Source organism: Numida meleagris, chromosome 3 (assembly GCF_002078875.1).
Source record: "Numida meleagris isolate 19003 breed g44 Domestic line chromosome 3, NumMel1.0, whole genome shotgun sequence".
Lineage (NCBI taxonomy): Eukaryota > Metazoa > Chordata > Aves > Galliformes > Numididae > Numida > Numida meleagris.
The window spans coordinates 29,682,970-29,710,322 of NC_034411.1; the positions used below are offsets into that span (position 1 = coordinate 29,682,970).

The 27,353-nt window shown below is 39.7% G+C and overlaps 1 protein-coding gene across 1 annotated transcript in view; it reads right to left on the minus strand.

Annotated features, from left to right (window-relative positions):
* The window catches only part of ZFAND3 (zinc finger AN1-type containing 3), a 133,196-nt gene continuing 106,312 nt past the window's right edge, over nucleotides 470–27,353 (minus strand). Inside the window, exons 6-7 of the mRNA XM_021389734.1 lie at nucleotides 18,997–19,167; nucleotides 470–3,096 (exon numbers count right to left, since the gene is read on the minus strand). Coding sequence (XP_021245409.1) covers nucleotides 2,942–3,096; nucleotides 18,997–19,167 — 326 coding nt within the window. The 3' untranslated portion in view covers nucleotides 470–2,941. The remainder of the gene's footprint in view (nucleotides 3,097–18,996; nucleotides 19,168–27,353) is intronic.

Consider the following 27,353-nt stretch of genomic DNA (forward strand, 5'->3'; position numbering starts at 1 on the left):
GTTTAATAGCTTCGTGCTTCTAGCTTCTAAATGATTAAGAAACTACAGCTCTTCCTCGAGTCATCCATTAGGCATCCAGCGACTGCAGGTGCAGAAGTTTTTCCAAATGCATGAAGGAACACTGAGGACATTTTAAAACTTCCATGCCAATGGCAAAGTGCACAGTCCGCACCTGACTTGCAAAGCAGCACAAACAACCTGGTCTTTTGATCGCTGTACCTTACTTCAGAATTAAACTGAGCAATACTCAGGCTACAGGAGATTGAGCCAGATTTGCTAACAAACAAATTCTCTAAGTTGGAATGAAGCAAAAATAGAATTCTCCCCTTTCAAGCTGGCAGAATATACTGTTCACCTTCCACCAACTGCAAATTCAGCTCAAAGTTACTGTCCTAACGTTGGTACTTTTCCCACTCATACTTCTTACAGGAACTTGCAATGGATTTATAGTGCAAAATAGCCAGACCTGTTGGAATAGGCAGAAAGGAATTCAAACTTTAATCTGATTGGTTTAATTTTTTTTAGCAGGAGGAAAAAGAATAAAGTTACAAGATTCTTTTAATATTTTCACAATGTTAAACTAAAACTGAGCTCTAGGCTACATGTGTAAGTAAATCTAGAACACAAAAGGGTTAAATAAGATCTTCTTTTAAGATACAAGAACTTAAGCTTTCTTTACGCTTAACAAACTTCACAGAACAGATACTGCAAAGGAACAACCCCGTCCCCAACTTCTTTGTTTAAAGTGAACATTGTCCATAATTCACATGAACTTCTAAGTAGCGTTCTCGCGAGAGCCACCTTGAAACCATCTGTGCACTTGCAATGAGTTTGAAGAGAACATTAAGGAGGAACAAAATAGCATCTTCAGTATTAATGCAGAGAAGTCTCGTGCGTCATTCAGAATGCCCATCAAATGCTACCGATAGGATTTTGTAGGAAAAGAAAGTGCGTATCACAGCAGCAGCTGAAATCCATGCTTTTAGAAATTCTTCACGGCAAATGTAAATAATATCCTTGGACGGGCCCTTTCACCAGGACCACCTCCTGAAAACGCAGCACATTACAGAAGATTTTGCTGCTGGCTTCATATTCTTGAATAATAACTATAATAACAATAATTAAAAAAAAAATCACTTGCCTTTTGGATAGTTTGCATTTTATAGTGATGGGACGCTTCTGATTTGCTTCGTGGCTAATTAATGCTAATACAGTCAGATGCTGAACACGTGTGTGGAGATACGTTTTATTTTTATTTTTTAAATTAGTTATCTCCATGTTAAATGCTTCTACCGGAGTAACAATATGACTTGGCCTACGAGGAGTTAGTTACCTGTACCAAGTGGAATGGAGGATGACTCATCCGAGCGTTCTCCCAAAACGCTGGGGTTTTCCAAGTGACGTGTTACTTCACCCCTCTGATGTTTTCTATCTGCCCAGTATTTGAAAATGAGACAAAATCTTTCCCTCCCTCAGGTTTTCTTACAGCTGTTCCTGACTGTTACCCTTCGCTTGGGATTAAGCCGGGTCACATCAGTACAAATCCTTTTTACTTGCGTAAGCCCTGTGTGCAGCAGGAGACATGCTGAATATTCTTTTTGTTCACAAACTGACGAGACCGGTGCCGTTCAGTTCAGCTCAGTGTGACATACCGTAATACAGACCCATAGGTCTGAACAGAGCCCAGACGTTCTACTCCATGTAATGCTTTTCATATTCACTTTCTATACTTTCTTTGCAATAGATTCGGGCAGGGATGTTTGTGAGAGCGTTCAGCTGCATTGAAACAGGGCCGGTGTAACCCATGTGATTATCTCATTGACACTCTGATGTGAGGAATACAAACTCAATCTGATACGGGGTGTTTCACTGGTTGTTCCCCAATACTGTTACTGAATTCCGTTTGCTACAAAATGTCCTTTTTTTTCCCCAATATATAAGTCTAGCTACAGAAAGTCAGTCTGTAGAATCCAGCCATGGCTACTGTGCTGTGAATTAGCCTTATTTGATCAATTATCAGATACCTGCACTTAGCAAAAGGCAAACAAGAGCCAATCAGGTTTCGGCCGGTGGGAATGGCTGCACTGCTCAGTGTCTGTGGAATCTTCACACGACCCTCAGAATCTCTGTGGACGCCATGTAAAATGTATGCACCGTTTACTGCTCTGGGATGGAGTTGGCTTTAAAGTGTGATCATAATTTAACCGAGAAGGAAAAAAAAAAACAAAACAAAACCAAACAAAAAACCCTGATAGGTTCCTTATAGTAAGATAGATATAAAAATTTTTCATAAGAATCTCTGTCCCCCTTTCTTTTTGGCTTCCTGGGAAGAACCAGAAAGATGTTCCTACCCCAACAGAATCCCTGATGCTGGTGACACTGCCTAACTCAAAAGCCACACGCGATGAAGGCACGAGTGACCAGTCAGGTCTTCTGGGCTTAAGCAGCTGCAGTTGCTGCTCGTGGTAGTATTTCACCTCCTCAGGATTAACCAGGCATGAAGAAGTGAAAGGCTGCACATTAAACAGTTTGTCTGAAAGCCATGTGCATAGCAAACTTTTACACCAGCTTCTATACAACTATTTGTGTTAACTCTGCAGCTGGAAAGTTCCCAGCGTAAGGCTTTTAGAGTGACTCCAGCAATAACAGAAGCCTTTGGATTTTTCTTGTTTTGAGTAAATCCACTAGCCATGCTCAAAAATAATGTTTCTTCATGTTTTAATTTTTATACGGTGGCTAGCAGGCACCTTAGTAACCAGCCAGAAATCAATTTCAACCACCATCATCCCCTAAACTACAGTACCAGGACGGTTGGCTAAAGAAAGGAAACTGATTGGCTGTAGTCTGAAACTTGCCTAGTACAAGGTGTCTGGCTGACTTTGTCCTAAATAAGGCTAACATTAGTGAACTAAGAGAACAGCATTTGGTTGCAGTCTTGCACTCAGGAACATCCTTCGCCGATGCGTTGGCAAGATCTTCCTACTTTCCGATCCAGTTTCACCATTTTCATAATGGCTTCCTCACGCCCACGTCCCATGTGGTCAAATGTGCAGTCATGTTGTTCAGGCAGGCGATGCAGCATACAGAACACATAACCTATCACGGAAAGGGAGGGGGGAGAAAAAAAAAGGAAAGTTAAGGACTTGAAAGCTGAAGAATCTTACCTGAATCACAAGTGAAGTAGTGCCTACCAAGGAATTACTCAGCTGCCAAAAATCAGTGCTGGCTTTGAGCTTCTACTTGCCTTCCTTACATGGCATTAATAAGTATCTGATTATTTATGGCATTTCTTGTACGTTTATCAACACAGTATCAAAGCTCAAGTCACGCTAGCGGTTTTTTGCCATCCTCTCACCTTACAGGAGAAGCCCCCTAAAAAATCTAAACCTGGTATGCCCAGATGGTAACAAAGCTGATGTTTAAAAAACAAACAAACAAAAAAAAAGCACTCCTCACCTTCACCGAACTCCTTTCTACTTCACATGGAATGTCATTATGACATTCATGCCTACAGCACCCCAGATTTGGCTGCCAATACACGTTCAAGTCGGGACTGTTTTCCTGCCTGCAGCCCACGTCGGCACTGTACGAGGGGGAGATCACTGCCTGAATGCATTCCTGTTTTCAGGAGCTTGTTGTCACAGACTGTTCCAACACTAACACGGGGGCAGATGGGCATGTGATGCAGGACCGTGTGTCAGGCCACATCATCTTGCTCTGTAGCTGAAAAGATGTGGGTTATCATCTCTTTATATAAAGCTAATGTTTCTCAGCTATCCAGGAGGGCATCTCCAGCAGCCACATCCTCCTCCTAGTCCACAAAGAAAATCAGCTTTTGGACTCATGTGGCCCTAACACTGTATAACAGTATAGAAATTGTCTCAATTTTCCTATCTTTAAAATGAATGCGATATACTGATACGTAGAACTGAACGATATAGCCGTGAGAAGAGTTACACAGCCACAGGGTTCACACAGTCCACCGTATACAAAATGAGGGCTGCTACTGCCTAAGCTGCAACATTTTTCCTGAATAATGGGTGCAAAGAGCATCACTTTGCCTCCCACCGAATGCTCTGCATTACTGCCAGTCCTCGAATGCTCAAGAGATTTGAACTGCAAAATGATGACATTTGAGAGATGGTAAAGGTAAAACTGAGTGAATGATGAAGAATATGTGCATATGTGTGCGTGTTTGTGTGCATACGTGTGGTTCAGGTATTTCAAGCTCCTGAACTATAAGACATCAATAGTAGGAGAGAACAGGCTCCTTTTATGTCAATGTGACTATCACAAAAACAGTAAAGGAAAAAGTACCACTACGAAAACACACATCTGGTATCTGTGGCTGCCTTTGAAACCCAGTAATAGGAACAGAGCAAGAAGTTTTCTGTATTGGCACAGGGAGTTCAGAAATACAGAAATGATGCAGACCAAATTGAAATATAACATCTCTCCCCTTGTGATCACTGCCTCTACTTCCATCTCAATCTGGTCACACAACACCGAGATGTGATGAATATCTTCCTTAAAGTGCCAAAAATTCAAGGTTTGATTGTTAAAATGAGAACAACGTTGGAGTATGGTTTTAATGCTGAATTGGCATTTTCACTCAATCCTTTCTTACAGAAGGCAAGGACTGAAGGTTTCCCTTCTTTATTTCTTGAATTAAGAGTTCAAGTTATGGAACCAATGTCATTGTAGACACAAGGATACATAAATACCTGATGAGATCAGCCAAAAAAAAAAAAAAAATCAGTCAAGGTCCATCTAAGTTGGAATGGAAGCAATGGAAGTGACAGAAGCAGATGCAAGAAATCCTGCACGTACAGACTGTGCTGAAGCCATTTCAATTCCCAGTTAGGTAAAGACTGGTTTTAAATCCTAATGGTTTTACAGAATCTGTCCGCACAGTTAACAAGTCTCTGTAGAAATGCTATCTCATGTGATCTAAAAGAGATACTGAGTATGTACACAATCTTCTGCACAGTTTCAACAAGTGCCCTTTTACAAGTTTGATAAATCTAATGAAGAAGTACATTTAGAAGATGATCTATCACTTGTGAACGTGACCTTTCGTTTACACCATCTCTTCTCCTTCTACAAAGCCTCTTGCCTTTTGAAGACCAGTGTAACTTCATGGTGTTCCTTTCTACTTTGCTCTCCCCAAGAAAATACAATCTATTCTTACTTTGTCATATCTTTATCAAACACCCTTTAGTTCTTTTTAGAGCAACTGTTTTCATATAAGAAAGCGGTACTGTATACTGTATTCATTCCAGATGAAACACACTATTTATTCCTTCTGTTCAACAACTATTTCCTTATTCAACAGAATATCTATAACTGTCCACAAAGAATGACAGCGATTCTCATTTTTTAATCCTCCTAATTTACAGTCTGTAAAAGTACTTCTGATTGCAGCAGCTGAAAGATGTAAACTTGTTGTTCATGTATCTATTTAAACTGGAATAGCTAACTGGAATTGATTAAGTGAAAGAATACCCCCATGTTTGGAACATTACTAAAGACAAGTCTTACAAGTCTCATTTCCGAACCAGACTTCACAACTTCAGTCCCATTACTCCAAATGCCTTTAAAGACCGGAACTTTTGCTTTGTTTCTTTGTTGAAGGTTTTATTTAAAATTTGAAGGTCTTGAATGATGTTGCATGGTAGCTAGTTGAGCAACAGCAGTTCAGAATATTTTTGTCATTAGTTCAGAGTAGATTTCTTCAATTAAGTTTTAATTCTATACTCACTCTTCTCTGGTCTAGACATCAGAGGGGTCATTCTGCAGTCTATACATGCACTAATGCTTGATGTAGTTTTGGTACCATCAGCTTCTATAGCAGTTCAATTGTTAACTTATGTGTACTTGGATGTACGGCCATTATATATACTCCTGTTCTGGTCCTTAAAACCAATCCAGACTTAGAGATGAAACTTTGTCTCCTGAGAAGTCAGCTTCTTACGTCTATGAAGCAGAGTTGGATAAATGTGCTCTTTTGGTATATTTACTATTAAGTTGATTATTTGAAGATATCAAGTACAAGTTCTTTCCTTTAAAGGATTTTACTGCAGAAATGCTTCTTTTAGCACATTATAGCTAAAAGGCAAAATAAATAAACCTTCTGCTACGGAAAAGAGCATTGGAAAAAGGAATCCATCTTCCAAAGGAAGTAAGTTTACTGTGGTCATCAACCAAAAATAGTTCAGCCTTCCACTCCGAGCATAAAAGATGTAGATCTAGTAAACGCAATAATACGTCTCAAAGCACTGCAGTTGTTTTCTGATGTTAGAAGTAACCCATGAATCACCTACTCCTCAACACCTCTAATGCAAACATTGTGGAAAAAAAACATTATTTGGTGCATCAAAACCTTCGAGCTCCTTTAAGTAGCTCAGAAACTACTTCGTAATCAATCAAAAATTCACTTCCGTTTCATCACCAGAGCATCAATGGCTAAAGCCGTGAGTGCACTATGGCTCTGCCTTACTTGTACCCATACAGGTGAGTCTTCTGCACAGGGCATGCTAAAACAACATCACTCAAACAAGGCTACAATTGCATACAAGCAACTGTAAAGTTGATTTCATCATTCCTGAGGAAGCTGCTGAAAAAAGGTAATGTGACATGAAAGACAACGTAATCATCTTCTCTATTCAAGACCAGAGAATACAGCAGATCTAGTTCACTCTATGTGTAATGAAAAATGACTGCATTTTCCTCATTCCTGCATTCAAGAGCAGTGACTAGACCGAAGTATGGAACGATGATGAGAAAAATATTTAAACAAAAACCATATTTTAATTTTTAACTTTGTCTTCAAATTCTGAAAGCAGTAAACTGCGAAAATATCATCAAAATACATGAAGCATAAGAAATAATTTGAGTAAATGAAATAATAATCCACAACACAAAAGCCAAATTGTAATTGGGGGAGGGGTCCCTGATTTTGTTCAATATTTTCTCTTTGTTAACAGAATGTGGTCAGGCTTTCTGGAACGCGGCCTAAATGCTCACTATGCATGTTCCTGCAAACCGCCACCAGAGCGGCACAGCACGCTGCTGGCATCACTCTAGTGGGGGGATTGGGCCAGGCACTGTGTCTGCTAATGTGCTGCTGGAGAACATCACGCTGTTACATAAGATGCAGATAATGCAGTGATTCCCGTTACTCAAACAGCATCATAACAGAAAGGAAATTCCTTCCCTCTCCCCCCCAGAATTCTGTCCTTGATCTCATTGATGAAACATTCAGAAAACTGCTAAAGGAAAACTGTTTTCTTCCTTGTTTGCGCGAACGTTTTGAAAAGTGGTGGAAGTGCCAAGTAAGGTTATTAAATATTTATACAGCTTACATATTTACAGAGTGGCTTAAAAACATTTAACGGAGCCTCTACTTGGAAGATCTTGCTATGTATTACTTACATAGTTGCACGCTCCCACAATAACCCTTTAATAACTACCTGATATTCATACTTTTGTTCTTGCAGGAATAGCATACAGCATGTGTCGTGTGCTTAACATGACAGATCCATCTACTGAAGAAAACCCCACATATGCAGAGGCATGTTCCTGTGTTCCTAAAAATATATATGTATGCAGATTTCTACGAGTCTGCGTACCACACCAAGCACAAGAACAGATTTTAACCTATCTTTAGAAGGTAAACGTATCTGCAGGATATTACACAACATGGCAAAGCCACACAGTAGGCAGCAGATGAGCTCATGCAGTGATACGTGCTGGTGCAGCACTGCTCAGAATAATTGGACATCATCCCCCAAAAGAGTGCAGTTATCCCCAGAATAACATTTATGCATCTCCCCTCATTCGCTCCAACTGGAAAGGTAGCTCAATTTGTTGCAGATTGTACTAGCAAAAAAAGCGATTTTAAAAGTGCAGGACGGAAATCTTTCTTTTTCAACACCTGAAATTGGTAAGAAAAAAAAATGCGCAAGAACAGCCATTGGCTATGAAGGTAGAAAGTCCAGATCCTAAAGACTTGTGCAATGAATACCTGAGAAAACCCCAGCTCTCTGGATCTCAGTGTAGTCCAGTTTAGCCTCCTAGTATTTTGGTGGCTGTTTGAAAGAGCATTCAGCAAGAGAAGAAAGTAAAGCCGTGCTACAGTCTAGCCTAGCAAAACTTCCAGCACTGCATGTATGCACTGCTATTTTGTATCACAAGAATATTCTAGCCTGTTAAGATCCTCTATTATTCTCCCTTTACACAACTCCATTCCTGCACATACTCAAGATATCTTTTTTTTTTTTTCCTATGGGGAGATGATCTGCATCGGCAATGTCAGCTTACATTACACAATTCAAGGAATGTTCTCCTTTCTTGACATATTCTATAAAAAGAAAGCAGACGCAACCCCAACAAACTGAACAACACGCTTTTGGAATTAAGCAAGCTAAACTCTTCTCATGCTTACTTTTTCCCAGCTTTGCAAAATGTCACGGATTTCAAGTCACGGTAACTTGGCTGGGAACACTGTCATTCCTTCCCGTGGGGAAAGAGCAGTAAGTCTTACTGGGGTGAAGTTTTTTAACCAAATAGATGTGTGCAGTAAAACTCCACAAAACAGTTTGATGCGTTCCTTTCTAATGTTTCCATTCCAAGAAGGTATGATAGGAACTTAAACCACTAAGTGCTCCAAGTTACAAGTTTCCAAATACTGATACACGCGGTGTCTTAAAATTGACCTCTCAAGGCGTTGCAGTTCCATGTTTCTTACCAAATCCTCTGTGGTCACTGCACCCTGCCCTTCACTGTCTTCTGGTTTACAGAGACCATCTGTAGATGATGGTGATAGGCTGATGGTTGGACTTGATGATCTTAGAGGTATTTCCCAGCCTCAGTGATTCTCTGATTCTGTGACTATCAAAATGATCAATAACTGAATCAAACACAGGAAAAGAACCAAGGTGATAAGATATGTTTCTCAGTGTGCCAATCCATTCCTGGGACTGGAAGTACACCTGGGACTTGAGCGCACTATTCTGTGCTGAAGTCATTATCTCAGGTTTCATGCTTAGAAGCACGCAGCTCTGTGACATCTGTGATGCTAAGTAAACTTTTATGCCTGAGACTCGGGATGCTTATGAGGTACTGCAAATTAATTCTCTATTTCTGCTACGGAGTTTACGCTTAGGAAAAAGGGGATCAAATATTTTTTTTCCTTCTTGCTCTGTTTTGCTGTCTACCACAAAGAGGATAAAGCAGTATGTATGGGCATATGTGAGAGACAAGAAAACTATTAGTGAAACAAACAGCCAAGGGAAGACACTGTATACAAAAGAAAGATGATGCCATCGTAATCCTGTAGCTGCCACTGCACAGGTATGGCTAAAGATTTTCCAAGAATTCCTTAGACTCCAAGGCAAAGGCCTTTTATTTCCAAGTTTAGTCACATATAACCTGTATTTCAAAGTGTATTCTGTCTGCTTTCCAGATGATCGTAAGCCTGGGAAGCTGCTTTAGTGAGCACAAGAGATGCAGTCTTGCACTGTGCAGACTGCAAACAAGCTACCTTTTAACCCAATTTGTGCTAATTTCAAATTCACTTTCCTATTTATCATACTTCTTTACGTCAACAGATAGATGGCTATCTTTTCCTGATAGAAATTCTCAGTTCAAAATTTGTATCACTTGAAGACAGAGCATATACTATTCATTTTTATTGTTAACAACTTTTAAAGAGATTTTATGTAAGACACTAAGCTACTCCTTGACTTTGTAACTACAAAGAAGATCCAAAAGAAATGGTTCTCTCCTGTTTGTTTCTTTGAAGATGGTTTACTTAGAGGGGGAAAAATAAGGTATGGTGCTCTCCAAATTCAAGTGCTGCTTCTGCACTGGTGGATACCAACTCCACAGAAGTCAGGAGCTTCTTCATGAAGAGAACTGAGGCATCTCAGGAAATTACTTCTGAATTTCAAGGGATCCTCAATGACTCAAAGTGGCAAATAGATCATTCCTGCTTCAGGATGGTATACTACAATTAAAAAAGTTTGCTGCAGGTCAGATTCATCCAGGCTGGATGGGGCTTTGAGCAACCCAGTCTAGTGGGATATGTCCCTGCGTGTAGCAGGGGGGCTGGAACTAGGTGATCCTAAGGGCCTCTTCCAACCCAAACCATTCTATGATTCAGGTCATAATAAATGCTGCAGGTCTCACTCAGGATTGTACCTCTGTTCCAGTTTGTACCAAAAATACCGATGGTTGATCTTTTATTTTTGACCAAATAGATTTGCTCTATGGAACACAAGAACATTAGAGTAACTACATGTACATCATACCTTCACCCCGCTAAGGACTCATCTGTTAAGGTCATCATCTATTAGAGACAGACTGACTAAGCAACTTAGACTCATGATAATTCCCACAGATACAACATGTAATATTTGCTTCTGAACTGCTTTATACTTAAAAACAAACAAACAAACAACACCTACACATTTCATCTTAAGGGTCTCCCTCCAATTTTTTGTCACTAATTTTTTTTGCACTAAGCAATCCAGAGCAGCCAGGCACAAGCAGTAGCTGTAACCCCACAAGCTAATGTACCAGCTAGCACAAATGGCAGGTGGCCACTGGTATGAAAGGTGTTAAGAATCGGATCCCACTTCACTACAGTGATAGATGGCACTTGATAAAAATTAGCACTCTTTAAGTTAAGTCACATTATTTCTCAATGTAATTGGACAAAATACTTTTCTCTAAGAGACTTTGGCAATTGTTGAAACTAAAAAATGGCTTAATTTAACAAGACCATTTTCAAATAAAACATCTTACTTCCAACAGCAGTACCAGACAGTTAACACCACTGTATGACTAACTTAAGGGAGAGGGAAGTTTTATACAAAATTAAAAGGTTAAATCTTATGTAGGTCAAGAGAATTTCCCTTTTTTTGAATAACTGTGTGATCTGGAGGACATAACACCGCCACTGTACTCATAAAAGGAGCACTCAGTGCCATGCCTGCATGCCCAAGAACAAAGTGAACGTGGAGCCTCCCCTATTATTCCTAGTTTCACAACATCCTGGAGGATGTGGGAGAACGATTCCGAAAAAACAGCACGGAGATTGGGAGATATGCAGCAAGAAGGCAGAAGTGTGCCAAATAGGAATCTCACTGCCCAAGATTAGACGCCTAATAAAACTGAGGTAAGCCATAAACATAGGTGACACTACTGCAAATGGGAGTACACTTATAAAACGTTATTTCCATAGGCTGTACTAGTATGTATGCAAACATACATTTCCCATCCAGGATAATGTGAGATCTTGGGGAGAAGAAAAAAGTGATACTGAAAAAGGACAAGCTACTAGAGCTATCCTAACATCATAACAGGGCCCTGTGTATAGGGTTTGACATTTTCATATGAGATAGATCAGCAGTGATACTTCTAGAAGTCTGTATGCCAAGCCATCAGAGCTAATGCGCTCATCCCAGAAACTGAGGGTTTAATTAAGAGCCAAAGTGTACCCAGTAATTTAATTATAATAGCAAGCAATACTGAGTCAGTTAATAATGTATGTGTTTCATTTTGGTTAGCTCAATGAAAATGCAAAAAAGAGCAACTAATAAAGAACTGGAATAAATAATGAATGGTTCTGTACTAACACACTGTACGTGTTGTATTAACTCTAAATCTTCTCCTGGGTCCTTGACTTATTCTGACTTCAAATCACCACATGCTGAATACGATTCCAGGTTTGAATTTTAGCGTACTTCCTGAACTATATCATTTATGCCTTGGGTTGAAACAGCTTTCTAGAGGTTGCACCGTATCGATCCAGCCTGACTGCTGGGCTTGGCCAAATCACTGGAGAGAAGCAGCTCTCCTATTTAAAACCTAGATTAAATTTATTTTAGGCCTTCATCCCCCCACTTACATCTTACTTCCAGTGCCTCTTAGATTACCCCTCCTGCTCCACATAAGTCTTCTTTTCCTGTACCCTCTTACAACCTGTATTGAGAGTAATTCTTCTCAAAGAAAAACAGAGCTCCATTCAGAATCTGTATTTATACTGCAGAGGAATACATGGACTTCCGTCCCCTCCCCCATCTCCTTTTTTTTTTTTTTCCTTTTTCCTTTTTTTTTTTTTTTTTTGGAGAACACTTTACAACAATTCCTGCTCCTGCTTGTTCAGAATGTGGCAGGATGCCCCATGTCCCACATATTCATCCATCTGGGCAACTCCTCAGGAAGCTAGGAACATTTAATGGCTGTGAGCACCTCTGTAGGTGAACAATTTTCATTTCAATACATATATAGACATGATTACATAAATGTCGTACTTTTTTAAAAAACCTCTACACCGTAGTGTCCATAAGCACAGTTTTTCAGCTCTAGAAAGTTTTCCCCAGGGCCAGAAATATTTGATCTCAAGAGCTCTGACACAGACTGATATTATTTTTTTACTTTTGTGAAAACTGCTACACACTGATCTTTATTCCACAGCAACCCCCACAGTTAAGAACTCTAGCAGAGAAGTAGATAGTCTCAATATTTGGCTTTAACACTTTCTCATGCCTTATAAAGTGAAAGGAGATCAGTGGGATGTTTTCTGCCCCACTTCCTTCTAAGAAAAAATTAGACTTTCAACAAGAATCCACAGGCCATCATTCCTTTCTTCCTGATGCATATGCTTTTTTCTTCTCTGTATGGGTACTGATGGAAAAAGAGACCTAACACAGCACAGCAACAAAATGCTTACCTGTCCCTCACACTGTAACACCTTTGCCAGAGCTCCCTGAAAGCGATACGCTGAAGGACTTACTGCATTAAAATACAACCTCATTTTTAAAAAAGGTGGACTTAATAGCTCCACTGACCCATCTCAATTACATTTGCTGATTAGGACTATAGGAAGGTAACTAACGAGCTCAATAAACACTATTAAATCAGAAGAGTTACCTGTTGCAGATCTTTAGGAAGCACGGTGGAAGAAATCAGTACGTGCTGTAACACAGTCCCCATTCGTTGGGTTCACTGGAGGAATACACTAGATACAACTTTCAAATCATATCTACCTTATGAGCCCTAGTTACAAAGCAGACCATAACCCAATTTACAATTGTAAATCTACAGACAGCTTTTCTGAAACGTACACTGAAGCCTTACTGCTGAGTGCTATCCATGGAACCCAGTCACTCAGTTTCTTGTAACTGTTCAATTTCTAGTATTTTCAAAATACGTATCACTCAGATCCGTAATAGTTAACAGCTCCTCTTCCTTATCATTTCAATTACGGCCTTGGGATAACATCACAGTGAAATAAAACAAAAAACCTTTTTGTTGAGTTTGAATCCTTTTGTTGGTGGTGGCATTTTTGTTTGTTTTTGCTTGTTGGTTTTTTTTTTTTTTTTTGATACTTGTAGCAATTTAAGCTAAGATGCTGGGCATTACTGGAAGGGGTGAAGCAAAAGTACTGTTTTGAAAATAAAGACCTGAGGTGCACGCACAGTTAACGAAAGACAGCCAACTATGGTACATCTTAAGTCATGGCAGCAAGTCTTGCCAGAATTACATTATGTCACCAGTTCCTAACAAGATCTATTTTTCCTCTAGTACCAGTTATTGAATTGGTTGACTCAGTCTCCAGAAGCAGTGTATGTATTCAATTTTCATCAGTGGAAGTACATCTGTTACACCAATACATTATGATATTTGGAGTCATTCTGCTTTGTACCAGATAAACCTTACCCTTCTGGAAAGTGAATTTACCAGTACCATTACAAATTCTGCTGCATACAAACAGGTTCCGTAGAAATAGAACCAAACTTACTATTTTACCAAGTTATAAGAGAAGCATTATTTTCAGTACATGTTGGGCTTTTTTCAGGCAGTTGTCGGAGCTTTTTCTTTTTGCTTATCTATTCACGTTTCTGTTCTTCTTCCTGTTCTTTTGAAGATAATTTCTAAATTAAGTGAGTAAATCAAATCATTCCAAATTTATTCTGGCACAGTCCAAACAAGTGCCTCATCTCCTGTGTTAATGGAACAAGCAGCTCTGTTACACAAGTTAAGAATCTGCAGCTGTTTGTCTTCCACTTGCTTTATTACTGCATCACAGTGAGTCCTGCTGCCACAACTATAACTATACAACAGTTGGGTCTCTTCTCCATGAACACATTCTGCTTCTGATGGCCAACAGAAACACGCAGTGCTTGACATGAGCCCGTCTGTTCCCATCGTCCTCCTACCCCTCTGCTTAGCAGAAAAACTAAAGAAGTGAAGCACCAGACACTCTTAAACAATCTCAAGAAAAGAACTCTACCAGGCTATCGGACATTTGCACTGAGCTAAATTAAGAACAAGGATGTGGCAAAATAAGCGTATCGACAAACCAGAATGTTCTTTTGTATACCTATTATCTGTGCTTATGTGTACATATGTCTATATACGTATAGGCATGCATTTATATGAGACAAGCGTTTGCAATATATTAGAAAATATGTTTACCAAATACTTACATAAAAAAAATAATCACACAAAAACCACCACCGAGAGTTTTGTTTCCTGTTCCTGCCAGGATTACAGATTTTTACAACATTTCTCATGCCTTCTTATGGTGGTTGGATCTCTTTTTAAAACATTAATGAGTAAATGCAAATTAAGTCATTTGCACTGGTTAATAAACTATTTATTTTTGAATGCTGGCAAGTGGCATATTATCTTTAGAACGCCATCAGACTAAGCCAGGAGATGTTTAGGATGTAGGATGTTCTGTAACAGACACAAGGACAGTTTATTTTTAACATTGCTCTTGTGCAAGAGAAGCGTGTTCCCCACTGGTTTCTTCCCTCCCTGACCTCACGGTCAGCTTTCCTTTCAGCTATTCTCTGCAAATGAAAGTTTGTAATTACCAAGTTTGTAATTCTGCCGTTGTGAGTAACCTCCCTCATGATCGCTACTCACATACAAAGGAACATGGTGCATCAGTATCTACGTGGACAGAAATTTGAAAACCTGACGTGGATATTAGCTTCTCTTTGATCTCTTGTTTTCATTTTTCTATATGAATGAGTTTGTTGTTTTAGCCTGCTGTATAATGCAACATGTACACCTTGTACTGCTATGGCCTCCTTTCTTTATTCTCCTTTCTTTCTGCCCCCTCCTCTCATCTAAGAAAAATGCACAATCCTCAGTATTCGTATGCAGTAACCTTATAGGAAACAAGCCACAAATTATGCTGGTACAAATTGAGTTATAAACTATTCAAGCATCTTTTGATTTTCTGTGTCGCTAAGCTGTAGCTGCAGCGAGCACCTCGCTATTAAACATGTTAGAACTAGAAACCATTTTAGAAAGGCAATCTTATCCACTTTGATCACATCCTGATGAGGCATTTCACCAACTTCTAATAAAACTTTAATATGAATGTATCCAGTTTGCATTAAAGTCACATTTGGTGCCATCTCTGACAAGCCTGGCATATCGTACACTGCAAAGATTAAAAATAGGCTCCCAAACACACACACACAAAAATGGATATTCCTATCAGAGACGCACACAATCATATCAGCAGCATCTCTCTAAGGCTCCCGGAAGACAGATGCACTTACTTTCCAGGGTGCACTACCTTGGCCAATCCATTACTGCAAGACGACAGTACTAAAACCAGTTCTGCATAGGCAGCATCTGACTTGCAGTCTACCAGGACGTGGCCTGTAAACAGTAAATCATCCTATACAAACCCCCTGGTACACCGTATTAATTTCTCTGTAATTGCTGACCAGGACTGGATCTAACACGACAGATGTGAAATCCCTTTAATGAGCTCCTAGAACACCCTCGTATGCCTCTTGCAATTCCAACACTATTAAAGACCACTACAGACTCCCGTGTTTTGGCTTTAAATAGCAAGGGAAACCAGAACTGGTTTTGTTGTAAAATACTAAGCCTCTGCCATAAAATCAAGCAATCAAGCGGTGTTTTCTGGGCAAATAATTGCTATGGCTTAGAATTCTACAACTCAGAATATTTAAAAACGTAAACAGCTTTATTTAGCAGCAATATAGTTCTGGTAATTAAAATAACGCCCATAAATTCATAGTGCAATCTGCAAACAGAAAAACCTTGCCTTTCCCAAACTACATTTCCAGAAACATTTTAGATAGCTACTGTTAGCAGCGATTTTGCTACTTTCAAAGCAGGTCTGTGATGAACACTTCCCCATCACACTGCTGAATTGATGACTCAATTTTGCAATCAAGGATTAGATGGTTGATTTCAAACTTCTTACGCTTCCAATAGAAATGCTATAATAGAATACAAGTGTAAGAATACAGTCCTTGTAGTTCCTTAATGAAAAAAATTGCCTACTAAAGCTAATATTAAGTACATGCATCATCTCAGTACAATCTTTATAAATGATAAGATAGTGAACTTGATAGTTTGGATCCAACCAAAACTAGAGAATATGGCTGTCTGGAAAGCATGCCTGGTGTAACTGTCATCCTGAAACGTTTCATATGGAACTGTTTTTGTTCTGGTAGTGTTGATTTAAAGGTTACCCAGTCAGAGAGGCACAAAATGAGAATTCATTTTAAAATCTCTTTCTCACTGAAGCTTGCAAAGTGCATCAGCAATTAACAATTCCTATCACTTCTCCCAGTTCGCTATGTGAAAAGGCTCAGAACTCATCTTACAAATTGCTCTTTTGAAGATCAAAGGGAAGCTGAATTTGTCTGTGTGTGCTCTAGATGAGTTGGTAATTTACTGGAACTTTCAGAGGAAGGCTTGGCAGCACGCTCGTTTGACAGCTCCAGGGCACAGGATTCAGGGGAGCTCTGTGACTCTTCCCTTCTGAGTTCCTTCCTTGCCTTTAATTGGCACCTCATTAGAAATTAATGAAAATGACATCCTCTGTTCTTCCTGCTGTAGGCACAGAACACTACAAAAAGGCCTATCACAATTCATAACACATTCAATTTATATAGCAATAGCTCTTAAGCATTATTTATGAGATGTGAATTTCTTGTCAGCAGTTAATAACTTGTACAAAGTGGAAGCAGAATGAAAAGAGTTCTTCCAAGTACGAGCGCATGAAAATAAACAAATTTTTCTACAGCTGAAAAATGTTGAGTTCGAATTTAAAGTTCCCTTATTGGAACATCCTTCTCAGTACTAAATGGCTTTTCTTCAAGGCAAAGCCCCACAGCACTGTCAGATCTGTCTGAAATTCCATGTAGCGTCAAGGGAACACGTTGAACAGTATCTGCTCTCTCTGGACAGATCTTACAAGAGATGGCAGAATCAAAACCGCAGCTTCCCGAAGATCTCAGAACCAGGTGTAAAGCTTTCCGTGTATACTCTCTGCCACATTTTAAAAAGCTTGTGCCCTGGTGGACAGGACAAGGCAAGTCTTACTTTATAAAGATTAAAAACATTAGTAAGCAATGGACGTACTTTTAGAAGTTGTTTTCAACTTCAGAGCTCTAACATACTCCAGTTTTGGAATGAAGGAAAAATGAATGATGTAACATACAAAATAATGCAAGTAATCTTCTTGCAGTTCTTCCTAAACTTGTAAAACTCTCTTGCTTCCAACACTAGGGAAGATCTTTCCATCCGTCATAAGGTACCTGCAAGCACCTTCATTCATTTGGATGTGTGACAGGAGTAGACCAAGAGCAGAAACTAAGTCTGAGCAGAAAGAGCCATACCAAACTGTCACTGATAGTGCTGAATTTCTTCAGTTTGATAAATACGTATCTTACTGGATTCTTCAAAGCATCCACTCACAATATTTCCATAATAAAAATGTCAATATCATAGCCACTGATGTTTGGTGGCTTCAGAGATAACGTGTTAGTTCTACAGCAGTGCTCCAGAAATGAAGCCTGTCTCACGTCCAAAAGAGTATGCAGCAGACACTGAAGAACAAAGGATGCCGTGACATTTTTTCAGTTTTCTATTATCTCATTTGATGTTACTTATTCAATACACAATTCATTATTTCAGTCTTTGTAACCAGCTAAACCAATTCTTTCTTTTCTCACTGCAGCTCCGATGGACTCGCCTTTTAATACAATAAATATTCTTACATATTGCAGATACAATGTGAATTGTACCTGCCTATACAAATCCTTTGGCAAGTGTCCCCTTGCTGAGACATGACAAAGCAACTACAGCCTCTCCAAGTGTATCAGTACAAACATGGCCAGAGAATGCAAGTGCAAGCTTTCAATGCAGGACTACAAGGAGAAGAGAGTAAAAAAAAAAAAAAAAAAAAAGCAGGAGGCAAAGCTACCACGTTCATTATCATAGGTTATGATAATCAGTTACCAGCAATTGTTGCATGAAGGAGAGAGCATCTCCTCTGGAACCCAGTCACAGCTGCTATTGTTACTTTGCAGGCAACACGAAGCCCCACGTTAGCTGTCTGCATGAGATCATCAACCTCAGTTCAGTTAGCTGAACAATATCGTCAACCATGGAAAAATCAGGTTGGATGCTATTCAGTGCATAATCAACAATTCCCCCCTCCCTCCCCATCCCTTTAGCTGACTGTGAGAAGAGAAACCATTTTCAATTAGACGGTGGTCTTTCTTGTTTTCGTTTCATCTTTTTAATGACAACATCATCCTAAAATGCAGAATGTAGTGCTGACCTATGCTTAAGCTCTGTAAAAAAAACTTGTCATCTTGGTATATTCACTGATGTGCTTTGTGTTTCTTCTGTCAAGTGAGCATGGCACTCTCCCACCTTACAGGGGCTTCTGAAGTTAAATTCATTAACATCTAAGATCTCTTCAGACAAGACAGTATATCGGGGCCAAAGTTTTAAAGGGGAAATTAGACAGACAGGAACTAATTATCACTTTTTGCCACCAGTGGAAGACGTAGCTTCTGTTTCAAATACGTTTGAAAGCTACAAAGTGCAAGTGTTCTCCGTACTTCCACCTGTGACACGGATCCGAGCACCGCTGTGGTAGAAAGCCGGACGTTACTGACAGACAGTACTCACCACAGCGACATGATCCCAGTTCCTGCTGTACTAGCTCCAGTTTTGTTTGGCACTGGAAGCATCGGCGTCTACTCTTCTGTTTGGATCGACTGGTTTCTTCAGGCCTGTCATTACTGTCATCCAGTAGCCGTGGCCGTTTCACAGGAGAAGCCTCACTCTCCGACTGTGAATCTGTTGTATTCACAACAAATATTTTAGGAAAAACATTAGAACCTCCTTGCTGAGGCAACCCTTTGGGCAGATTGAAGGTATATTGCTTTCAGCTGAGGTCACCACCAGGCAGCTTGATACTTCCCCTTCTATTGTATATATACATTTTTCTTAAGAATCACAATCAAGTAAGAGACAAATTATCTTTGTTCTCTGTAAGAACCTCTCCCTACTGACAATACTCAATAGCAAGCAAACTGATTAACTTCCTCCCAGCCACAGCCAGGTTGCGTACAGATGCACGTAGAATACACACCATCCTGAGCAATTGCAGGCTTCATTTGTAATCTCATTTAGTGCCTTTGTTCTCCCTACACAAACAAACTGAACTAGGCTTCTCATGAAAAACAATCGAAAGTAGATTCAACCTATTTCCTCCCTGGGCAGAAGGAAGATTTTTAAGGCACAGCGTGTAAACTGCCTCTTATGACTGAAGACATTACATGAACGCACCATACCGTGCTTCCCTCCTTCCACATGGATAACAATTTAAATGCAAATTAGTAGACACCACAACACAAACTAAGCCCAACCTGTACGAGCATGCTATAAATCCAAAGTACTCAGCTATTTAAAAAGAATTAGTCTGAATACCATTTGCATTAACACCTTTATCTATATAAATTTCTGCTTGTAAGAAAATAGTTTCTGGAGAACATACTTCTTTCAGAGGATACAAATCAGTAGGTGCTGCTTTAATTAAGAACAAGCAAATCAGTGAGATGCTGGGTTTTTTGTTGTGGGCTGGAGTTGCCAGACAGGTGCTACAGAAGAGATCAAGGCAATCTGCTACCACTCTCCCCTTTCAACCAATGCAAAGCCCTTTAAAAACATGTTTCCTTACAAAGGGAAAGTTTAGGAAAGAGTTTACTTCAGGCAATGTTGTGCTTTTTTTTTTTTCCCTTTAATAATGAAAGAAAATTTTGGCTGGGATGCTGGAATAGTGAATGAAATGCACAGTGCTGTCTGGAACCTGCAATGCCCAAGTCTTATTTGCGTGGCGTATCAGAGGCAGCAGACTTCACCCAATCTGCTGCTCTGCAGTCCGAGTCAGGTCAGGTCAGACAGGCATCCTCTCTCCCAAGGCTGCGCATAGTTGAATCAAATCTATATATCTTTTTTAATAGAAAAAAGAGGAAACCGATCCCAAGTCTACTCAAAGTTACATTGTTCAGAGCAGTGTTGCGAGGCGACCGGCTGCGGAAAGCCACGATGAGTCAGTAAGACAGCGACCAAGGAAAAATAAAAGTATTAGTTCATTTAGCTCATTTTTAAAAGGACAAATAACAAGATAACTTTATCTTTCTGGCAGGGCTCTAGCCTATCAAACATCTTTTGGCCTTTATATCAAATGTCTGTTGCAGAGAAATGGAAAACATGACTACTTATTGTCAGCTGTCCTGTCCCAGAAAAGTTTTTAAATATTTTCCTTCAGGCTAACTTGAATACCTTCTGTAAAGTACATTCTAGTGCAGCAGCTGAAAAAAAGTAATTTTGCAAGTAGCATTCTGCAGAGAGAACTGCTGTGGCCAAACCATTGCCTGTATCCTTGTTATTCCAACTATTTCATCTGATCCGCTGCTTGAACCATATCAAGCCTTTCCCTGCCGAACGTGTAACCCAATTGGACCAGTAACACCACACCTGCTAGCCTCTCCAAGGCGTGCTCCAGTGACTTTCCCTCGTTTCCCACACGCAGTAGAAACTAGCCCACTTTTCTTACCCACGTTTCAGATCTTGTCTCAGTGTTTATACAGCAGCTGGATTAGAATCACAGCCGTTATAAATATACAACTTGCCTCACTTAGTTCTTCTTTCTTTCTGTCATACCACTAAGATATGCTGACAATGTGCTTGGTTTTTCAATACAAACTCCCCGCGTCTCACTTTTCACAGAAAAGTGAACAGCTTCCTGCACAGTACACAGATGATAAGTTTTTATTAAGCTGCAATAATTCTATCTGATGTGTGTCTCAGTATAGCTTTTTTTCATCAGAGCTGTAGATTACAACTTACACCTTACAAAATATATCTACGAGGACTAAGCTAACATTGAGTATGCAATTATTCCATCCCTGCATGCCTGGCTGTGCAGGAACATTTACAATGAAAAAGTAGTGCCTAATGAATTGACACATTTATGGAACAAGTTGTCCTGTCAAATTAAATCCCTGCAGAAGATGATCTCAGAGAGATGCCCTCTGACCAGACTGCAGATCCCAACTCACTCCCAGGCAACCACCCTATCATAAGGACGCTGATCTTCAGAGCGCCAGGAGAGTGGCCTAGCCTCCAACGTAGTAGGGCGCACCCATCAACTTACACCTTGTACGCTCTCACTGCACCGATGCAGAGTTCAGTAAAAATCTGTTACAGCCCACCTCCTTGTTGAGGATGGGGAACTACACAGTTTGTAATTATTCATTGCTCAGAGAAAGAGATTTGCTGCTATTTTGAAGTAGCCGCCTCCCATGCACCTTGGCTTTTGGAAACACAAGCTGTTCTGCTGCTTCTCAAAAGCAAGTTTTGTGTTCTACGTGGAAAACAGCGATCTGCTTCTTATCAAGTCCAAATAAGGAATTCATGCGTATGAGCCATCCAGCATCTAATCAGTTCATGAAGCCATGTGCCTTAGTGAGAAAAACAGCTCCTCCAAGTCAGGCTAGGAGTAATGTAATTCAACATTCAATTATACATTTCCTATTAATTGGTAATGACTAACTGAATACGAACATAAGTTGACTAATAGGATAGAAATGAAAATTACATATCTAATTTTTTAAACTTGTATCTTTTTGCCTTAAATTAACCAGTGTTAACACTGAGCTAACTTAGCCTAACTGGCAGGGACAGTTCCAGCTATCCCATTACTGACTGCAGAATGCCCTGAGCACACAAGCACAAGCTAATAGTTATTACAATAGGGACCAACAGTACGTGTGCTTACATCTTCTTAGAGGTAGGTACGAGGAGTGAGGAGAATGCACAGCTGAGGCATTTGAGGGTAAATTCTCAGTATTTAAAAGCTATTTAACTATCAAAAATGGCTAGAGAAGAGTCTTTCCGTTACAGCTTTCCTTAGAAGAATGAATTGTGCAACAAGGATTACTTCTTTCTAGAATGAGATGAGAAACTTCACAAAGATTTCTCAGCTAGAGTAACTCTACTATTGTTATTTCCTATTGCAGTTTTAATTCAGAGTTAAGAAATGAGGATTCTTCTAACATATCTGCACGTTCTTCTAATTGTGGCAGCTTATCAAGCTCCTATTTGAAATGAGAGAATGAAGCAACGCGGCTGAGCAGGATTTAAGCTTGACTGAAACAACAAGTACTGCTTGTAGAAATTCTGTTGTGCCTCAGACAGAAACTCACATTTGCTCCTCACTGTCACTGTACTTATCTTCATTACTCCTTCTCCCCCCAATATTTTCCAAATAAACTGTGTTAAGACTGTCAGAGCCAAATCCCAGTCTCTCTCAATCTCTTGTCACTGCTGAACGTGCAGCCTGGCAGCCATGTGGCTTCACTAACAATCACGGTGGCTCTTTCATGGCATTTTGCGAAGCAGGTGGGGAGCTGAAAACCCAGCAGAGACGTGCGCTGAGAAAAAATAACAGGAGGAAGAAGAGATGGGAGACTTGTAGGGGAAGAAGCAGCCCTGCTCTGTTGCTGCTTGCTTCAAGAATGAGATGAATCTGTTTAATCTCTGGCTTGATGACAGCTTTTGAGGCACTCAATCAGGTTTTTTTTCTTTTTCATAAAGAACTCATCCCACTGACAGACTGACATTTACGATCTCAACTGCCTGTCCAAACACCAGTAACAGCAATAATTAATGAACCCTCAAACTTCACTGCCATCTACTCCGAAACCATTTTAAAAGCAGCTTGAGCTGTTAAAACCTCTGTCCATGAAGAGCCTCATACAGTTACAGACAGTAACTACGTAACAAGGATTAACTCCAGTCTGAGCAATGCTCTGTCACCAGCTTCAAGGGTTGTTTCCCCCATTTATCCTCATTACTCCATTTTTAGAGGAGGGATTACTTAATTCCCTGGCATGTTGACTACACATTATAAATATCTAGAGGAAACTGCTTCTTTTCAAATCTTTCCTATCACATTTACCAGAATCGTTACTTAAAATCATCTCCTCTACTTCAAATGAACCTGAAATTAACACAGTAATACCACAGTTACATGCTTGTTGGCTATTAATGAAGAGTGAGAAGTTCAAGATTAACGTCTTAAAAGCCGGATTTGACAGCTAGGACCACTACAATTCTTCCCTGCTGCTGTTTAATGCTGTCAAATCATTTATTTTCAAACTCTGGTATTTGCATTGAGATGGGCATCTTGTCCCCATGCACAATCAAGACTGCACGTTAAGACTGCCAGCAACCTGAGTGCACACCTCTCTGGAATCACTCAAATTTGTTTTGGAAATCCACCTCAAATTTTCTTAAAACACTACAGATAGACGTCCCAACTTCTTACACAAAGCCTTTGGTAACAATTAACCACCAACCTCTTTTCGAGTATCACCGCAGTATCCTCAGCATCATTCATTCATTTCCCCTCCCCATTAAGCTTTAAAGTGATGGGGATGCAGTAAAGCTCATTGTTGAGGGGCTATTGAAATAGCCCCTATAGAAGTCAAGTCCTGTCAGCCCCTTCTTTGCCTCAGAAAGCTCCTAACGAAATCACCACGGAGACTACAAGCAGCCCCAAGAAGCCGCGTTACAGAAATGATTTCCATACCAATTCACAAAACCATTCAACTGCAGTTGTTTCCTGCAGCTCTTATAAGTAAAAACAACAACGAAATCAACAAATTTTAGCCTAGCTGTTTGGGATACACATAATGGGAAGAGTTACTCTAAGATATTCCAAACGTGAAACATCACAGGTTTGCCAGTAAAACTCACCTTCTCCCCTATGCCAATCTATTACCAACCTATTACCATTAGCACACACTTTCAGGAGAACAGAAGAATGTGGGCACACAAAACAATTTCATTAGCTATCCAATTTACACATTAGAAAGCACTCTTTTTTCCCCCCCTTTTTTTAAACTGTAGGTGAGGTCCAGCACTAAGACAGGTTGCCCAGAGGGGTTGTGCAGGCTCCATCCTGAGGGGTACCCAAAATCTGACTGGATAAGATGATCTCCACAGGCCCCTCCCACCCTCCGCTATTCTGTAATTACATCATTTCTAGATGGGGAAAATGTGTCTCTCTATATAAAATATACATTGCAATACATAAATATATGCACTGACTCCTTCTTACCTCTCTCACATTTTCTCCTCTAAGCCTGTATTGCTGGTACTATCATCAGTCAAAAGGAAGCACACAGCACTGCAATGTAACTTAATGAGGCCGTTAACTGCCATCTCTAATGAAACGGAAGAGACTCATCTAGTGCCAGTAACATAAATGAATGAAATGCATGTTGAAAATAGTACGACTAACAGGGAGCTACACAGGATACTGCATGCATTTTATGGAAGTTATAATTAGAGTGTGAAAATGCATATTATCCTTTCCTGTCAAGAAATTTCATAATTGCTAAATTAAGCAAATAGTGAACTAGTTCATCTCATATGTAAGCTTCGGTACTATGTCTGTTTCATGGTTAAATTCTTGCATTACTCCCTTCCTCATACATCTTTGATGTCAGTATGTCTTTGGTTAATGGAAATTTAATTTATTTCTTAAGCATTTTTAACATATTTAAATGTACTTGGGCACTCGTACCGTCCAGTTCCTCGGTTTATTTCAAAATGTAGGCCAGAGAGGGTCATTCCCTGAACCACATGACTGGGGCCCTCAACAACTGATCAGTTTGTGAATGCAGAGGGAGCTGGCTGGTGCTGCTGAGCCGTCCGCCGAGTGCTTGCCGCCCATCTCTTGTTGGGTGCACTAACAGCTGAATGCAATATTTGTATTTTATGCATTCTAGAAAATATACTTAGCAACTTCGGTTTAGGGTTGAGAGAGGGACAAAAGCAGATTCAGTCCAACTCCGAATCATAAGAACAGGATTATTAAGTGAAGGAACAATGCACAAATATCGAGAGCTAAGTGGAAAAACAGAACCACAAAAAAGAAGGAAAAACCCACAACACAGGAATATGTATGATGAAAAAAACACAAAGGCAAATTGCAAAGGTCTCCACCATTCCACAGCACCTGAAGACTACGTGCTGGCATTCAAATTTGCATACCTGCATATATGAATACATTCGTGCAAACACGTACAAATAGACGTTGGATCTGGTAAAAATGGGAAATTCTAAAGCATTCAGCCACATCATAAGTTTTGTTTTTGCTGGCTTAATTGAGAGCCCTCTTACGCTTTGCGGAGCTCTCTAAAACTGGATTAACATTAACAGATAACGCTATAAATACTGCAGATTTGCTAGTCAATTCCAGAGTGTGTAAATAAGCATTGCTGCTCTGCTTCAGAATCCTAGTAGTATACTCCAACTATGTCCTCATCAATCAAATGGTACACAGTATTCAGGAAGGCAATTCTTCAAACGAATAGCCCAAAAACTAGTTCTATAGAAAAATTCCTTGCTCTGTTATTTTTCATTCACAAGCACACCCTTCCCCCCACTGGCATAACGATGTTTCCAAGGCTAAAACACAGATTCAGAAGAGGAATTGTAAAGAGCTCCTGCCTGCTAGCAGTGGAAAAAAGCCACATATTTCTAATATTTATCTTTCAAAAAACTTATTTGTCATTAACTGTAGAACCCGAGTGATGCCATTAGCAACAGAAACTTTGCAATGAGAGGCTATCGTTCCAAGGACTGTATCTGATTAATGTTAAGAGAGATACCTAAGAGCTCTTGTATTTTGATTAAAAAAATAAAAAAAATACCCAATGCTTTAAGTGCGGGTTCTGAAATATACAGCTAATCTATTTCCAAATTCATTTTCAATTCAGGTATTTTAAATAAAACTTAAAGATCCGTTTGTATTTTGATTGTGTTCTTTTTTTCTAGCAATTTCATGGGAAAAATACAACCTGTCCTGGCACAGAATACAATTTCTGCAGACCTTACGGCTGTCTACAAGACATCGGAACTCAGGTTGTCTTCGTGGAGAACTCTTACTGTTTTGAACGGGGATATTTAGGAAGCATCTCATCTAACCTGAACTGAAGACCACACGTCCACAAGGGAAGAAGTAGAAGAGACCACAGAACATGACAAGATGCAACAGTACGTCCACTGTCTTGCATGTTACATCTAGTTTGTTTTCAACCTTCTTTTGTTCCAGGACATTGGTCTCATTAGTTGTTTCCTAAAGTTCGTGTTATGGATAATAATTTGGAAATGGAATAGGAAAAAAATAACTTCTTGGCATAACAATTACCGAATATAGAATTTTAAGGAAATTCTCTTTTTTTCCCCTGTTCATGCTCAGCACATTTCGAAGAGACTCTAAAATTACTTCTATGTATTTTAAGGTGCTCATGAAAATTAACTTTTAAACAGAGAATAGGAAAAACTTACACTGAAGCTCTCTGATGCTCACTGAAATCGTCAGTAAATATGAGTGGCTATGCATTTTTAAATGTCTTTCAGGACAAATAATTAAAACTAAACTGGTTCAACAAGCCTCCAGTGCAATAAAATACAAAAGTAAAAAAGATAAATGCTGCATTTCTCATTTGCTAAAGTCCATCAATAAGAAAGACATCTTCCTGATCTGAACAGATCAGGATGTTGGATTTGACAACTTCAATTTGACTCTGAAAGAACTGACAAGGTGGGACAGATCCCAGACAGCTGCAGCCACACCAGAGAAGCGACAGTGTCCGGGAGACCTCTTAGTTACTTCTCCATTAAAAAATAAGTACTGTTCTTCAGTTCTGCTTCATTCAAGTGCTTTTCTTCCTCTCCTCGCGGGGGAGAAAAAGCTTGTTTCCTCACAAGCTAAGCATACCCGCACAGCCAAAATCTACTTAAACTGGTACACATTTCTGCCGCTTAAACCACAAAGTGCTGAATCCCCCTTTTGGCACAAAGGAGCTAAATACAACAATACGCTGATCTACCACACAACAAGAAACGAGCAATCCTTTGCTTCTGAAGTTCTCCTGTTGTCTTCAGAAAGTACACATCAGTAA